This window comes from Montipora capricornis, chromosome 2 (genome assembly GCF_036669925.1).
Source record: "Montipora capricornis isolate CH-2021 chromosome 2, ASM3666992v2, whole genome shotgun sequence".
NCBI lineage: Eukaryota > Metazoa > Cnidaria > Anthozoa > Scleractinia > Acroporidae > Montipora > Montipora capricornis.
Window position 1 is genome coordinate 5,492,886 of NC_090884.1, and position 17,500 is coordinate 5,510,385.

The window sequence follows — 17,500 nt, forward strand, 5'->3', positions numbered from 1 at the left end:
ACAAATCCAATCCAGTCCGTGTTTTACAATATGCCGTACTTTAGCGTTCTTATTAATTCATCCCTAGCTGTGCTTTAGCGTCATTACTCATCCCTAGCCGTACTTTAGCGTCCTCAGTCATCCCTAACTGATTAGAGTGTAATGTGAAGTGCTAAGTATCTACCCCATATGAACCATGTGAGCGTTAGCCCCACTGATGGAAATGGGCCCACACAAGGACAGAGAAAAACTCTAGCTGTACTTGACCCTCCTTCCTCATCCCTAGCTGTATTTTAGCGTCCTTACTCATCCCTGGCCGGACTTACACGACAGGAACTCCTGAACCACTATATGACTGTCTACACCAAGTAGCTAGCAAAAATTTGCTCCACACCTACAGGGAAGCTGTGAACGTTTCGTCGTGTAATTATCACCAAATGTCCAAACTTATCGACACTAACGCTGGCTCCACAGTTGACCCCTACAATTTACCATGGAGATTCTTGGTAGCAGACTAAGCAGAGGTCTTTTGTCTTTTGTGTTCAGAGACCTCCTTGATCTAACCACCGTCCGCAACTTTGGACAGCACTCAAACCGCATGCCCCATGATAGGTTTGCTGACTATGATTTGAGCCCGCTGTGTCCAGTGCATGTTACATTGCGCACCTACCTTCCTTCCTTTAGGGGTATACAAGGGTGTATAGGGGTATGCATGGGTATATTGGGTATACAAGGGTATAAAGTGGTACATAGGGGTATACTGGGGTATAGGTGAGTATTTGTCTAAATACCTTATAATTTAAATACATTATAATAAGGGATACATAAAGTATTTTATAAAATAGCTAAAAAAGGGGCTTAGCACTGATCTAAACTTAAAAAGGTTTCCCAAATTTTCGAACCGTACCTCTTCTTCTTCTTCCCCCGAAGGAGGACCAGAGATACGGTTCGAAAATTTGGGAAACCTTTTTAAGTTTAGATCAGTTTTAAGCCCCTTTTTTAGCTATTTTATAAAATTATGAACACTGATCGCCAAAAGAGCAACATACAAAGTACTTCTCTTCCTTCCTTTTCAGTAATTCCGCTGTTGTTACGTGAGCCCACACAACAATATTTACCACGTGAGGATTCGTCGCGGAACGCAGCAAGTGTCGACGGAGAGGTCTCGTTTTCCGTGCTCGTCCGCCCAGCGAACTCAAAAGAAAAGACTTAAGGTAAGACATTATAATTTTAAGGTAACTAAGAACCAACAAAGCTAAATAAGCTTGCGTTCTTCGAGCAAAGTCGAAGTGTAGCCGCGTTCTTGCCTCATTTTTGCAGGACGCCGAATATCGATCGCCAAACGTTCCGTAATCGGAGGGTGAAAAACTGTAGATATCAGCTATATAACTTGAAAGCTAACCATTTTAAGATCGAAATGATTGTATATTTGAAGTGTGGGTTCCGGGGTGCCTCGACGACCCTACGAAGACGAAGACCCTACAGACCCCGAAAACTCGAAAAAAAGTGAGCTAAACCCTGAATTTGGCTATCCTTAGGCCTAACGTTGGTTTTTAGGCCTAGAGGGTTACAGGGCCAATGTGTACATCTGACCCGGGTTGCTCGAAGCGAGGTTAGCGCTAACCAGCATTAAATACCATGGAAACCTATAGGTTTTGATACCTCTTAACCAACGGATAGCGCTAACCAGGCTTCGAGCGATCGGCCCCTGGCCCCAGTTGTTCAAAAGGTGGATAATGCTATCAATCAGATAAATCACTATCCATTGGATAGCGCAATTGGTTTCGCTATGACTTTATCCACTGGGTAGTGATTTATCCAGCGGATAGTGCTATCCATCGTTTGAACAACTGAGGCCTGATGGGAAATGAAGATATACGGCCACACATAGAGCGTTGTTACTCGGTTATATGTGGCAGATCACCCAGCTTTCACTTTGAAACAAGTTTTAGCAAACGAAGAAATTTATAACCGCGTTTGAGGTAACTCAAGAAACCAACTTTAGGCTTAGTGTTAGCCAAATTGAGGGTTTTGGGTCACTTTTTTCGAGTTTTCAGGGTCTTAGTTTTAGAGACACCCCAGGTTCCAAGGTGTTTCAGGCATCACTTTGCGAGATCTCTTCTCGACCATCGGTTAGAGAGTCATGAAAATTGACAAGGTAGGCAACACCGAGCCACCAACTGGTGACATTGTCTTGTTCAAGCTGGAACTGACGCCAAACCAGTGAAATTCTCTCGTTAAAAAAATGTCTCCATACCTATGCCGAATTTGAGCTTCATCTTTAGAAAATTCACCTAGAAAGGCAATCCTGAAACCAGACCAAAGGAATTCACAGCATTTGAGTCTATTCGAATCTACCAATCAGTGCAACGCGACTATTGGGAACTGCCAGGAGTGGCTGGGAACTGCCATAATGGTTTGAAGACTTGTTTAACAACATATAGGTCCACTTAATCACCATGTTCTCCCTCTCAGTCCTGAGATCGAGGCTTGCATATTTTACTCTGTCTAACTCCAGACTATTTTACTCGGCAATGGTTGCCCCCTTGGCTGTAGGGCTTAATTAATACTAATCCTTTTATGACTGATACAATAATACACTAGGCATTTTTAATTACTTGGAATACCTGAAAGTTGTCGGAGTTATAATCTTTGTTGACTTTGTTAAATGCGAATAATTGTTAAATATTACACATTACTTAATTTATATAGCACCAATGCATTACTTAACCTTGCAGAGCTTTAAAACACTATTACGTTAAAAAGCAATGTGAATTCTTAATGATTTAAATTTACAACAGCCACATCAATCTCGTCCTCAGAGCTGGCTTTTCTTCCTGTCAGCACCAAGAACACATTAAAGTAAGATAGTCGTAAAATTCTTCAGAAAAGGATAAATAAACTTGTAAGGAAATTGAAATTATGATCAAATCTGATGAATTATTATATTTTCCACTTGCACAAACCCCATAATGCACCTCTTTTATCCCCCCAAAATTTTCATGCACATTGTTTTTGATTTCCCTCGGGACATCTTCACGTCCCAGGAGAAATTGCAAACAATTATTCTGCAAAAGTTTGGTGGGGGGGGTAAAAGAGGTGTATTGTGGGATTTGTGCAGGTAGAGAATTATAATAATAATTATTATTCTCCTAATGGCTGCCTCTCAGGAGACCCCCATCCCAGGCAATGTTGAAATCACCTGCAGCTTTTCAGAATGTTTGCAGGTTTGAAATTAATCACTCACTTAAAAACTGGGTTACTGTTCCATTAACCCATTCACCCCTAAACCAGCCAAAGTTAGTATTTTACTCTGTCTAACACCAGACAATTTTACACATCAACAGGGAACTCCCAGGAGTCAATGGGTTAACATTGAAAGGGGGAAAGGTGCGCGCGGCAGTCAAAACTGTGCTATCCTGTCAATCCTTTACCCTTTCACTGGAAACGTTGCATTTTTGTGCGTAAATGATGTGGTTGTCGATCTACCCCGTCGAAAGGACGCCACCAAAGTCTTTTTTTGCGTAGTTAAAACAAATAACTACATTTCTGGTTCTTTAACTGCGAACCTATTGAGGTGACATCGAATAGCACAGTTTTTCCCGCTCGCTGAATTGTGATTGGTCAATTTAAATTTCAGTAGCTCTCACCATATGCACGGCATGCATTGCCTTTGAGAACCCTTGTGCTTTGTTCACGTCATTGTCCCAACAATTTCATCCAGAATTGTAGATGTGCACCACAATAATAATAATAATTGAAAGTTAAATACAGGGGCTGCAGAGAGGGAGTGGCTAGGGGTGGCCATTGGTGTTGTTTACTCCTAAACCTCTCACCCCCTCCTCTCTTTCAAAAGTACCCTGCAGCCCTCTGGAATACCATTTTTAAAATAATATTGTTTCTTCTTTCATCTAATGACTATGGATATGCACTAAAACAGCAAGAGCTAACCATTCAGCTTTGTGCGCCTTTGTGTTTATTGAGAATTTTTTTTATTTCTCGCTGACTGTGAAATGTACTTAGTCATTTCTCAATGTCAATAAATTCTCATAGCAAAATGGACAAGGCATACCGGCTCCTTTCTAGTCTGCCAAGAAGACCACTTGTCACCAAATGTCAAGCAGTGGCCATGGCAACTCGAGTCTTCAACTTGGAAATAAAAAATGACTCCTCTGTCAAAGAAATGGACAGTTACGACGACAGAAACTTTTATATTCAAGGATTCCTACAAAGAGCTTCACAACGTTCAGATTCACCAGCCTGCGAAGAGTTTGTCCTCAAAATTATGAACCATGTGGATTCAAATCATGAATATTTGATTCAAACCCAATGTAACGTCATGTCTTTCCTTCGCAAACGTGGCCATAAATGCTCGTCTCCAGTCCCTTCAATATTTGGCTCCTCCTTTGTGATGTGTAAAATTCCCATAAACATACCAAACAACCGTGTTGCATTGACAACAGATGGTTCGAAGGATGGTTTCAGTTCAGAGTTCGAAGTATACCATGGCGAGGAGTATTTAGAAGAGGAATATTTCGTGTGCGCTGTAATGTTGCTTAGGTTTGTGCATGGGACAGTGTTGAATGAAACACCGCTGACCACTCAGCTGTTGTTTGATGCGGGTATGGCTGTTGGAAGACTGGATCGTGACTTAAAGGTAAATATGAAGATGTTTTATGTGTCCTAGGCAAAAATAATATTGAAATTACACTGAAATTTTTGCCGTGGTCATATTTTTTGTGTCACGTGAATGGCCTTAAGGCTGCGTTTTGATCACATTAATATTAATGTTTTTCTCGACTAGAAACTGGAAGCAATGCTTATGCGAAATTTTGGATGGTAAACAAATAGTGTTATGGTATTTGATAGTGGCTAATTACGTTTTAGATAGGGTTCTGAGTAGTCACGTTACAGGGTCACTTTGTGACGTCTACACTATCATTTTTCGTCGAAGATGACGTCACCTCAAAATATACCTTTGCACGATTGTAAGTCATTCGCTATTACTTCATCTACTTCACGTCGTACAATGTGTACAAAGTATCTTAAAATAAATTGGTACGAGTGGTTTCGAAGTAAAAAATAAAGAAAAGGGGTTCACATTTGTATGCACTCGTCGTCAAAACCTCAAATTTCAGCTCGCTGTTATGAGAGTACAGCACGATTATGTTTCTCCTTTAACCAAATGAGTTTTGCGGCTCTGTGGTTGTCGTGGCCGTCGCCTTGTCTTGAAACTGCCAACCGTGAGACGTGCAGTGTAAGAACCTACAGAGCTAGTCATTGTTTATAACCAAGAGGAAGGGCACAGGTTCTCGCCAAATGCTGGAACCTTCACTAAGTAGTAGATCATGTTCCATTTTGTTCTACAGGATCTTGGATGTCCGAAACTAGAACGTACTGGGTATATTTGGGATTTAGCGACAGCAGGTGATAAAATGGAAGAGTTTCTTGAAGCCGTCGACATCAAGGAGCATGCCGACATGGTTCGAGAAGTTTGTAAAACTTTTAGAAACGAAGTAACTCCAAAGCTAAATCTCTTGCCAATGCAGATGATTCATGGAGATGCAAATTACACAAATATATTATTAACCTCAGATAGCAGCGCATCTTTTCAAGAATTTGGTTTCATTGACTTCGCAGATGTGAACTACACATGTCGCGTTTTTGAGATAGCAGTGTCCCTAATGTACATCTTTAATATCTCGAGTGATTTGAGCTGCGGGCGATCCCGAATAGCGGGTCATTTTTTCGCCGGATATCACTCTGTAAATCCCTTGTCTGACGTAGAGATCGAGTTACTTCCTGTCTTGATAGCTTCGCGATTCTGCCAGTCTCTGCTTATCGCTGCTTTCTACAGCAAATACCTGTATCCCGATAATGCGTATGTTATGGAAACTAGCACTACGGGATGGAGTAATTTCCAAGCGTTTTGGAAACTCCCCAAGGAAGAAATAATGAGCATGTGGTTGCAAATTAGGCGATGATGCCTCATTTGCTGTAGGCTGCAAAACAGCAACCTACGTAGCTGGGCCTGGTTGTTCGAAAGCCGATTAGCGCTAATCCCAGATTAAAAAATTACCAAGGAGTTTATTTCTCTACTCCCAAATATTGTACAAAGCTGATATTTGGTAAAATTTTACATTAGAGGAAGTCAATCTTAAAAAAACCAAAAATAACCAAAAGAAACTTGCACTGCAAAATTGAAAACAATAAACCAAAGTTTACGCTAATCCTGAATTAAGTTAATCGGCTTTCGAACAACCGGGCCTTGGAGGTTTTGTTCGAGGGAGCGAACAAGCGGTGAGGCCGCCAGGGGGTCAGGCCCAATCCCGCTCGGACAAAACCGCCAGCTACAGAAAACAGTTCCATCTCGTTCAGAGATGTGTTCATGAAATATTCTTCATTTCGAGCATGAAAATCAATGCGAGGACGTGGTGCCACACCTTAAAGAACAAATGAGCGCAGAAATTACTTAAAGCATCGCAGTGTTTGATAACTATTCATCGGCAATAAAATCCGGCTCACTCTCATCAAACTATAAATGCAATTACGTAATTCTATCTCTCTTATGTGATATTAAAAACTTCGCACTTTGGACTCGGTTTGAAATAGAACCTTAGCTTGGGAATGCGCATCTAGAGTATTTCAATAGACCTCTTTAGCTTGTACGTTTTGTTTTCCCATTTCAGACCACGTGATGTTCTCAAAGGAATTTTCCTTTTGTTTTTTCATAAGTTATGCGTACATATTCACGTGCATAGGACGACATTTGAAAGAAAGTTTTCCCTAGAGTAACATCACGTGATCTGAAATGGGAAAACAAAATGTACAAGCTAAAGAGGTCTAACAACCTCGTTCCCAGAGCTCTCTCGGCATTTAAGATGGCACTGGTCAGCTTGCAGAGGCGTATGATCTCCATGACCGAACGGCGAAAATGGGGGCTTGTTGTCCATCGATCGTGAGCCCGATGAGCGAATCGAAATTTCAGCCTGTGTATAAACTCGCCATAACCGCTTTACGAAGAGGAGGGGCAGCCTGGTCTTTGTATTAATGGTAAATAATACTCTAACATGTTAAACGCGGTAAATTGGGTTCTTTGCGGAATTTGTATAATCGGATAATCACAAGCCACAAAACATCCTTTGCCGGATTTTGTTTACTTGACGTCATGACGATTGCAAATATTTCGCTTTAATCAATCCGCGGGGCGAAATAGTTCAACTGGATGTTGCCATTTTGCACTTTTTGCCAACACCACAGGTAACCCAAGCTAACGTATTGGGGAAAGAGAATCGTAAAAGAAGAGGGCAGGCCACGCTTTTTGAAAAAAAAATTGCATTTATTTTCTGGAAATAACGAAAAAACCGCGGTTCAGTTATTTTGCTTTCGAGAGGGCTGGCTTTTACCCAAACGACCGGACGAGAGCGGAAAGCACCATACACAGACTTATTTGTCGTTCCTTAGTGTCTTTGTCCTAACAAAGAGTTATGCTTGCGAAAAGGATGAGTAAAACCTTGTCTTCAGTTTTGGCCTCCTGTGGAGCCACTGAAACTATGTAAAGCAGGAGTTTCTCATCTGTTGACAGCACATATACAAGTCTGAGATGAACTCCAGCCAAGGAAACAAGTATTTCTCAAGTGGAATTATACACATTTTAAAATCCATTTAATGTCTGGCTGAATAGGGAATTTTTGGTGTCAAGAACTGAATCGATTGAAAAAGTTACTAGAGCAACTTGATTTGGATAGAGTGCCTTTTGCAAGCGAGTTTCTGACGCGAGACTTTCATGACGTCAGCATGTAAAAAATAGGTGGGCGGATACATTTCAGTATTCAAAATTTTTAAGCGTGAAATCGAGTTATGCCGTTGTGAGTCCTTTCATGCATAAGAAGAATGACTTACTTTCGTTCGCTTAGCTTGCCATTGTGGCTAATAAATTGAAAAAGTTCCAACGCAAACGAATACAGCTGCACACCCGATATCCACCACTGCACTTGACTCTGCATGAAAAGACAACTTCTATTCAAGTGTCATAGCCCGACTTCTTTTGGGTGCTGCGTCCTTGTCCGTGAAACCGTCTCGAATGTGGCCAATATTTGCGCCTTTCTCTATCAAATAACGCGCACAGTCAAATTCCCCTTCGCTGACCGCGGCATCCAACGGTGACGAACCTTCTTTGTTGCGAACCTCGATCTGCGCTCCCTTCGTCACAAGGTACTCGAGACATTCGTAACTCCCCGTGCTCGCTGCGCGATGAAGCGGATAAAATCCATCCACGCCGGGCTCGTTGAGATCCACGTTTGTGGTCTCCACCACTCGTTTTAATGTGTCCAAGTCATTGTGCGTCGAGGCCCACTGGAGTAAGATCTGCGGATCCAACGAAAGGCTTTGTTTTTTTCTACGCGCCAATTTGTCCTCCGAGTCGTTAGCTGGTTTCTCTTCTTCCTTACGAACTCCAGCTTCGCTTACTTTCCTTTTAATGTTTTTAAAAGTTGAAAGTTTCAAGACGGATTTTCTCATTCCAGACGACATAGCGATTATTAACTAAAGAATTCTTGTCTCAGTTGTAAATCAAGCCTGGCACACAAGCACTATGAAACCCTCTGGATGTTAGCGATAATGGCTTTCTCCCTCTTCTAGAATTTCACACCCTGTGGACAATCACCATGGTTTAATTACAGTTTATGATGTTGTTTACTATCTTACTTTTGAGTGAATCGTCTTATCTTTGGGCTCGTCTTTTTAAGGTCTTAAAAAAGGAGAAACCGATGACATACAGCTTGCAACTGAATGTAACTCGAAAAGCACAGTTCATTTTTAGAAATACTTTTATGATGTTTAGCGGAAAATGGCACAGCTGGAATTGTTTATGCCAATCAAATTGATATCGTTCGTTATCTAAATCTAAAATGACATTAAAATAGCTGTAATCATAGGGTCAGCGAAGCTTCTGGTGTTTTGTTCGTCGAATGTACGCAACCGCCGAACGGTTGCTAATTTGATAATCAGGCGATCTGGAAAAGAAAAATGTTTAAATGACATTAACATTACTTTCTAAGGACGGCGGTGATGAACTATAGGCGCTGTCCCGCAAAACCGTGATTTTCGTGAACTCTGTGTCGGAGGTGGAAGATACTTTATGCAGGTGGTCTAGCTTTTGCGGAATATCTTAAATGCATGGGTGTGTGGATAGATATCTGGTGCCAGTGGTCAGTTCAAATACGTGATAACTTTATCCGGTAGGTAAGTCACTAACCACAATTTCAGCTAAGATTTCAATATTTGTTCACGTAGCCGTGAGTACGCACACTCAGCATATCCAAGTAACGGCGTGTACGGAAACCCAGGCCATCTTTTGACGCGGAGTATATTTTGTACCCTGGATTGTGACTTATTATTTACTTATTTATTTCATGGTAACTAACTAACAATAATAAAAATGAATTAATGATAGTAATGATTATAAAAATATTTTTTTTTAGAAAAAGAGACATTGGAGTTGCGCAAAAGATCTAAAGACCCCATACCAAGCGCAACACCCGTAGATACTAGTTACATAAAAATATTCTATTAACATGGATACTATGTCCTATATACAATTAACGATGAAAAACACTCAGTGGCAGTTTGACAAATCATCTAGACCCAGCAATTCCATCAACTCACAAAAGATTACCAAGCTGGCCCAGATCTCCAGTCTCACGAAATAAGTAAGCACTGATGATCAGCTATTTTAACTTGAGACGTAAATGAGCAAAAAAAGAAAAAATTATAAAAACAAGAAACACACATGCTCCTGTAAAAGGCCTGATAACCTTTATCCAGCAGTACCTTTCGGAGCCTTGACTGCTTGAAACTAAAGAAAAGCGTTGCTAAGACCACCGGTTTTAACAATTTCAACAGAATTGTGGATAGCTGGAACTCTCTATCGCATGAAGTTCGCTTTAGTCATGACTTGCACTCATCTAGGCGTCAGTGGTGTTGCGGGGTATCGAATAGGTGGTTTTCACGTTACGTAATCGCCGCCATGTTGGAGGACGAAAACAAAAGATATCTCATTACTGAGCTCCTTTTGTTCATCCACCAGCAATCGTACACTGTAGCATTGTTATCTGTGTCTCTTGAGATTGCTTACAAACCAGCTGTGTTGACTCAAATTAAACCGGATCCTTGATCCATGTGAGAAAGGCCAGCCTGTGTTTTTTCAAAACAAGATGCTTCGGGCCCGAAAAGGTGGCCCCAGGAGCCTATCACCGAGATCAAATCCCTTTTTTTTTCCGTTTTAGATGAAAACCGGAGTACCCAGAGAAGAACCTTTCAGGGAAAGTTGAGAACCAACAAAGTCAATGCACTGGTAAGATTGAAGATGCGAAGTCCGTGAATCGTACTCGAACTGGGTAATGATAAATTTGCTGAGGCTCTTACAAAATCACTACACTGAGAGCATTTGGTAGTCTTAATTAAGGGAATGTCGAAAAATCAAGTTTACTCTGCAACGCAAGTTCCTTAATGCTTTAGTTGTCTTGCGCATCGCTTTGTCGGTCAATCGATTTCCCTCTCCAAATTAACAAAGTGTTAGATTTTTTCTGACTGAATGCTAGTTGCAGTGAGAGCATTTGTCAGTTAAAGTGTCAACGTCTTTTTAGCTTGAGCCGCGAGCGAGTGTCGACGCAGCGTGATCAGTGCAGACAGACGGCAAAAGTGATTTCGCGCTGTCGCCTACCTTCTCATTCATGTTGAATAGTGAGGAATTATGTTACTAAGGCCCGTTTTAAACGTCGCATTTTACATGTGCCGAATCTAATGTAAATGAGAAAAATCTATTGTTTTCGCTCATTTGCATTAGTTTCGGCACATGTGAAATGCGACGTTTAAAACGGGCCTAAGGTTACAAAAACTGCGAAAATTGTCTTGGTGGTCTTGTCAACAGAAACGTTTATTGTTATTTTAATATCTAAATTTAGAATGCGGTCTTGACCGACCTTAGTCTCCCAAGAATTACAGGTATTTGGGTGACACGAAATCATCAGTTCGCTTACTGTATTAGCGCGTGAAGTCGTCTTATCCAGGCATGTAGACATCGAGTGGCGACGTGAAAATTTGCGTACACTGGAAAGCCTGATCTTGGAAAAGGAAAAGTTGTCCATGCCGCGACGACGCCAAATAAGGTTGACTGGAGGGGAAGGGCTGGGCAGGGCTGGCTCAGTAATATGCTTGTCTTTCACCTAAAGGTACAAACATACATACATACATTTATTTGATAAGTAGGTTGTCAAGAAGAGTCAACTTTACAGCTGATGTGGACCTACTAAATCTAATAAATATTAATAAATATAAATAAATAAATATTTCATAAAACTTACAATAAAATGTCACGAAATAGGAAGAGTAATTGAAACGATAGTTTGCTGGGGGTGCTCAGTCTCGCGGGCTCAGAAAACCTTGGTTGTGGTCATTCCACCCCCTCCAATATGTAGAGCACTTGTAAAAAAATACAGAGATGTCAGCATTGTTTCTTCGAAGAGCGGCTGGTAACACCGTTTAAATGCACTTAACAATATTTCCAGGGGAACAATGACTGCTTTACAGCGCACATTTGATTAACCAATAGGATTTAGAGTAGAGTGGATGAGCTTCCCTTGCCTTAGGACAGATTTAGTGTCAAAGCTACACACTGTGGACGATTGCGTTTTCCACAACGAGCGGCCTGTCCGTCTTTTGTCCCAGTCTATTGACTCAAATTAATTTTGATGATAAAAAAAAAAAAATGTCAATACGGCATTGAAATTGGATCACAGCGGCAGGCCATAGTAGTGGGTTCGTATGATTATGTCAGCACTCAGTTGGAGGTGAACGATGCATCGATAAGGATAAATGCTCTTAAACCGACGCAAATCTCCACCGGAATCATAGTTTCAAACTTTCTTCAATGATCAATGAAAACGAGAGGTTTTTCATCAAGCAGATAAATACTTTCCGTTGTTTGGTTGCATTGAGATAGCAAACCCCGATGTAAATATCATGCTTTGATTTTACACTTGAAATATTCAAAAACTGAAAGTCGCCTGGAAACGAAGAGATTTGCCCTCAGGTCAAACCTTTGAAAAGGTGTCAACTTCCGAATCGAAAAAAAAACATGAAAGGAATTTCATAATTAACAAAGGTTACGTTTGAAAATGTACCGCAGATGAACCCAAAAAGATTTCAACAATTAGGTTTTTTTTTTTCGAGCATTTTCAAAACAAGTGGTTGGATTTTAATTGGATTTTAATCCAATGACTACGATTATATTTGTGTCGCCGAGACATTTATTTGACCTCATTTAACCGCAAGAATTTCCTAATCACTCTATCATCCTTCAAGCAATGATAACAATTGAAAGCGAGCAGTTGAACGGCTAAATGCAGCGATGGAAAATTTGCAAAATGTTGCTACATCATTACAACAAGTAAGAATTCGAAGCCCTTCAAGATGGCACTATCCAAATTTGCAGCCGGAGATGTTAAAAATGCGGAAGAGAGCGCATTCAAATCAAGTTCTTCTGGGGCAAATGTAATCTTAGACGATCAATTCTTGTCGCCGTTAAGTAGGGGCAATGACATCTCGATACCCGAGATTGGTATCCAGCAATATCATTCGGAAACAGATAGGCACAATCAACTGAACCCTCCACCGGATAATCAAACGATGTGCGCGAGCTTGCGGAAAACAACGATGAAGATCTCATCCTGCGGCGGGATTCCAAGAAAGCTTAGTGACGTGGGGGCAGTCAGCATCCCTGATAAAGACAAGCTAAGGCCAGACGAGAGAGATACGATGAGAAGAAAGCGAAGCTTATCACTCGATCCACAGATCCTACTTCAGTGGGCAACCACACACAACGACATAGACACATTAAAAAGTTTATTAGAGAGTACAACCTTAGACGTAAATCAGCCTGGAGTGGACGGATTTTATCCCTTGCATCGAGCAGCAAGCACAGGTAGTCTCCAATGTCTGCAATATCTCGTAACAAAAGGCGCGCAGCTTGAGGTTCGCGACAACGATGGTTCGTCGCCGTTAGATGCTGCAGTTAGCGAAGGGGAATTCGACTGCGCACGGTTTCTCATCGAGAAAGGTGCAAATATCAGTGATATTAGAGATGGTTTCACTGACAAGGATTTGATAAAGGTGCGGAGGATCAAGCGAGCGATGACAATAATGTAGAGTAAAAAACAACTGTAAGACAGTTGTGGAAGCTGAAAGACTGGAGGGGCTGTGCAATTTTGCTCGTAGACTAAACCGTCGGCCGTCTGTACTTGGATCGAATCTGAAAATCATCGGTCCAAGTGTAACAAAATCAAAAAAAGACTTTGTAAAACGTTGGCAAACGTACGTTTGCTTAATTGTCTTAGAACTGCAGGATTAGGATTCGCATTAGAACAACTGTTATTGCCAAGACCTTCGTAAATTCTTGGCCACTAAGCTACTTTCAATACTGTGTGTGAAAGGCCTGAGAGCAGCTATAGTAATGGTGACTATTCAGTCTCAAAGGGCAAAGCTTCAAGTTGCTGTTATTGTCAATCGTGCGGGAAACAATCTGAGAAACATTCGTTCTTCTTCCTGCATGGCAAATCGGCCGGCGTATTCCAGTGAGGTGACCTGAAGACGCGTTTCAGCGTGAAACATCTGTTTTGAAGTACTTCGCCTCGTCTATAGCCCTGGAGGTAATTGGATTGCCTTCTGTTTTAAAACTTATTTGGAAAAGCTAAATGTGCTCATTTTTTTGTTCAAGAAAAGGTCAGCTATTGTCATCTCGTGGATTTTGTGTTACCCTAGTTTTTTAGCTAAAGAATCCTTAGCACCTCTTTTTCAATTTTTTTTTCCAAAATTCATCAAAAACTGCATAAAGTTGAAAAAATAAGCTTTTTTATCATCGATGAAAGAAGATTTAGCGTTGAGTGCCCCTTCGTTTTTCTAATGTCTGCATGTTTTAAAACCATGAGCTGTATATAGAATGAAAATAGTGTAAGCTTTCCAGTGGATGAACACAATTTCATTGAGATTTTTCAGCTGTGAATAAAGATGAAAGCCGTCATTAACTCAAGAGCGATTTATTTGCCACCTCTAAAGTATCATTTTCATTAAATTGTTAGCTTTATTATTCCTAATAGCAATAACTGGAGTAAATAATTGTCCTAAACATTTATTTTCTGTTCATGAATTCACGCACGGTCGATCGCGTGATCGATGTCATTACTTTTACGAAATATTTTTGTTCTAATCGTGTGTTGTTTCTCTGATCTCTTTGTTTTTCATACAAATCCTATTGAAGAACGAATTGATTGAGTGTGTTGACAGACAGCTTTAAAATAACTAATTTTCACACAGTAGTAAGTACTATGTCAGGTCAAGAACTTTCATTAGTCAAAAAATATGGGTTATTGACCAAGCGTGTGGTCAAGATGGCTGGATATTGGCCAAGTTCTTTTTTGGCGTGTTTATGGACCGAGACGAAGTCGAGGTCCATAAACACGCCAAAAAAAGAACGAAGCCAATATCCAGCCATCTTGACCGGACAAGCCTGATCAATACTGAAAGGATAAAACACCAAAAAATGATCTTTGATCTTGCGGGACCAAGCGAGAAATCCTGTTTACTTTGACTGGTGCATGACTGGTTAAAAAAAAGAAAAATACTCGTTATGCACGTGCACCACGAATTTCCGTGCAGTTCTTTACCGTACTCCACAAAGCAGCAACGTTGGGCGTTTTCCATTTACCAAGAAATTCTGGAAATTCCGGTTGGGATGTAAATGGAACATACGTTTTTGGTTCGTTCCACTGGAAAATTTCCGGAATAAACGGAACTTCTGAAAAGGTTGTCCTGCATGTTTTCCCGTTGGAAACTTTCCGATGGAAATGTGTGTTCCATTTACAACTTTTGAAAGGTCTTACCACTTCCAGGCTATTCACGGCCACATTTTTAAATTTTGGTGCGTAAAATCGCAATCACTTGGCGGCGAACGGGCCTGAGTTAAATGGAACACGTTTTTCACCCGATGGAAATTTCCGGAAATTTATTTGTAAATGGAAAACGCCCAAAATCACCTAATTTTTAGTTTTGACGACAATGTGAGCATATAACAATGAACCACTGATTTTCTATTTTTCAAACCCCTCCAGATACAGATAGTTTGCCCGTATTGTACAATGTGAAGGAGAAGGAATAATCGCGAAATAATTGCAATAGCACTGAGTTATATTTTGAAGTGACGTTGAATTTGCCGTTGTCGTTATAACTCCGTATTTGCGGCGGTCAATGGAGAACTCTGGTGTTACTTTGCCAGGAATTTCCAACTACATCAACTGTAATTCTCCACAAGTCCTAGCTTTTCACACGCAGGTAAACTCAACTCATTCCGAACTCTAAAGAGTTCCATTTGGATCTAGGATTTAAAGCGCAAGAATGACATCATGATATGAGTGACATTTGGTTATTTCTTCAAAGGAAAACGATCAAAAACCGACTCCTTTGACCTGTTTTATCTTTCATTTGTTTGTCATCAACCTGAACGAACTGAAAACATGCGCGGAAATTGAACTTTCCAGTAATTCTATGAATAAACTAATAGATAAAAATAGGTACCCTGAGCATAGCACGTCATCCGGGATAAATGTTCGCAAATTCCTTCCTTTCTTGAGTGTCTTTTATGCCAGTTTAGTTGTGCTGCCACAGCCATCTTCGTTTCTTAAACTTGGTATTTAAAGAGAGAGATTTAGAGCATGTTTATATCAGTGGAAGTAAGCAAGCGCCCCGGGAGGCTGGCAAACGTGCAGGAAGCACGAGTTGATCATGGTAGAAATCCCAACCTGTCGATCACAGCAATTTCAAGTTAACTAAAACCAGCTCAAAACTTGTCATTAGTAGGTATAGCCTCGCACGAATACTGGGCCAAGTGCGTTTGTTTGTTTTTTCTTCAATGAACCGGTATCAAGGATTGTATAATGAGTTGTAGGGAGAACTGATATTTTAATCATAAATGCGAAGCCGTGGTAACGCATGGCTCGTTTTGAAGATCCAAACCGTTCCTTATTTCCAATGGAATGACGTACAAAAATGGATGTTTTGACGAAAACAACATTGCTTTATCTCCTTTTGTTGCTTATCAAGAAGTCCAGTTCCCTTGATAATGGACTTGCGCTCACCCCTCCGAGTAAGTAATAGCTAGGCAGTAATACCTAGACGGATCAAAGTTAAAAGAATCATTTGAATAGTTTACTCCAAACGGAACTGTACTATCAAGTCCTGGCTGCAGCAACAAGAGGCAAACACTGTTTCGGATAAAAGAACGTTTATTTCCATGGGCTGGTTTTAAGTTAGTCTACTCTTCCGCCAGTTGCTTTGATTTATTAGCCCTGACCTGACGAAAATGATGATCTTTTGACACCTTCACTGGATTGTCAAGTCGAGAATTGAATGATCGTAACTAATAAGTAATTTTTGCTGGGACTATATAGAATGGAAACATTCCTTTGCGAGTTTGTTGGAACAACTTCAATGATTCTGTATAATGCCACTATTTTTCTAAAAATATAAGCAATTATCGCTGGGTTGTAGCTTGTCTCTTGATACTCTGCTTTATTATTTACTCTATGGGGGAATCTTTCTTAGACACTTTATCTGTAATTCATAATTAACGGAGAAAAACTGATCTTTGTGTCCATTAGTCGGTACCTGTTCATGTGCACTTAAACAGTGAAAACAACTCCTGTTTTGTGTGTTAGAATGGCTGTGGCGTTAAAGAAACAACTGTAGATAACGAAAGATTCCTGAACAGGTAAAACGAAGGCGAGGCGCAAAGAACCACAGGAACATGAAATGTTTCTCATTCGTAACGCGTTAATTTGCATTATTCAGACAGACGTTTGGACACAAGATGGGTTTTTCCGCGTTATTCCCGTTATCAATAGACCGTAGTATTTCTATCCCCGTTTTTAATTTTCTCCTCAGTGGGATGGATGTCGTGGGAAAGATTCCGCTGCGTCACGGACTGCGAAAATGATCCTCGAAACTGTATCAGGTACAAAGCTGCACCCGCCTCGGAAAAACCGTAGATGCTCTTAGTCCATCTACTTTCAAGTGTAATGCAAAGTCATTTTTCAATTTAATCAATGATGTCTCATTTCTCTCGTCTTTATCACACTGAGGTGCTGTTTCTCTGCTCGCCAGTATTGCGGTACAAATACTCCTCTGTTCAAGTTATTTGCCGCCTACTCTTTCGGCTTCTGCCTATGTATACCAGATCAGAGTCTTAAGAAATGGCATTGCAGGCAGGCGCTCCGGAACATGGAAGGAGTACTGAGGGGCTGCCGGCTTAAGTGCTGTAACTCTGGCTCATACTAGCCTGCCAGTCATGCAAGCGTTTGGGGCTTGTTTCTTTGCTTAAAAAAAGCAATTTTACATGCGCGCGGAAAAAAAAACCAAGATGCAGTGACCGCGCGGGACTGTGGATAGTTAAAATCACTGGCCTATCTTAAAA

General features: G+C 40.8%; 4 protein-coding genes across 11 annotated transcripts in view; 3 read left to right on the plus strand and 1 right to left on the minus strand.

Moving 5' to 3' along the window:
- Positions 1-688: 688 nt before the first annotated feature.
- On the plus strand, positions 689-8,538 carry LOC138038595 (hydroxylysine kinase-like). Of its 2 annotated transcripts, none has more exons than XM_068884565.1 (4): positions 689-750; positions 1,056-1,193; positions 4,003-4,636; positions 5,349-8,538. In XM_068884565.1, exons 3-4 carry the CDS (start codon positions 4,013-4,015, stop codon positions 5,961-5,963), a joined length of 1,239 nt encoding a protein of 412 aa, XP_068740666.1. In that variant the 5' UTR covers positions 689-750; positions 1,056-1,193; positions 4,003-4,012; the 3' UTR covers positions 5,964-8,538. The 2 variants fall into 2 exon arrangements, with proteins under 2 accessions (XP_068740666.1, XP_068740667.1); XM_068884566.1 differs by having other exon boundaries at positions 692-750; positions 4,033-4,636.
- On the minus strand, positions 7,298-8,511 carry LOC138038599 (myotrophin-like). The gene has a single exon (XM_068884571.1). The coding sequence runs from the start codon at positions 8,509-8,511 to the stop codon at positions 7,999-8,001; it is 513 nt and encodes a 170-aa protein (XP_068740672.1). The 3' UTR covers positions 7,298-7,998.
- A 514-nt stretch (positions 8,539-9,052) lies between the features above and the next one.
- Positions 9,053-17,500, plus strand: part of LOC138038590 (alpha-N-acetylgalactosaminidase-like) — a 23,671-nt gene continuing 15,223 nt past the window's right edge. The window contains exons 1-3 of one of the 7 annotated variants that reach the window (XM_068884558.1): positions 9,054-9,222; positions 10,266-10,333; positions 16,972-17,041. In XM_068884558.1, the coding sequence (XP_068740659.1) occupies positions 16,980-17,041 (62 nt within the window). In that variant the 5' untranslated portion in view covers positions 9,054-9,222; positions 10,266-10,333; positions 16,972-16,979. The other 6 variants (XM_068884557.1, XM_068884556.1, XM_068884559.1 and 3 more) reach the window with 6 other exon arrangements.
- Positions 12,334-14,060, plus strand: LOC138038598 (uncharacterized). The gene has a single exon (XM_068884570.1). It carries the CDS (start codon positions 12,451-12,453, stop codon positions 13,183-13,185), a length of 735 nt encoding a protein of 244 aa, XP_068740671.1. The 5' UTR covers positions 12,334-12,450; the 3' UTR covers positions 13,186-14,060.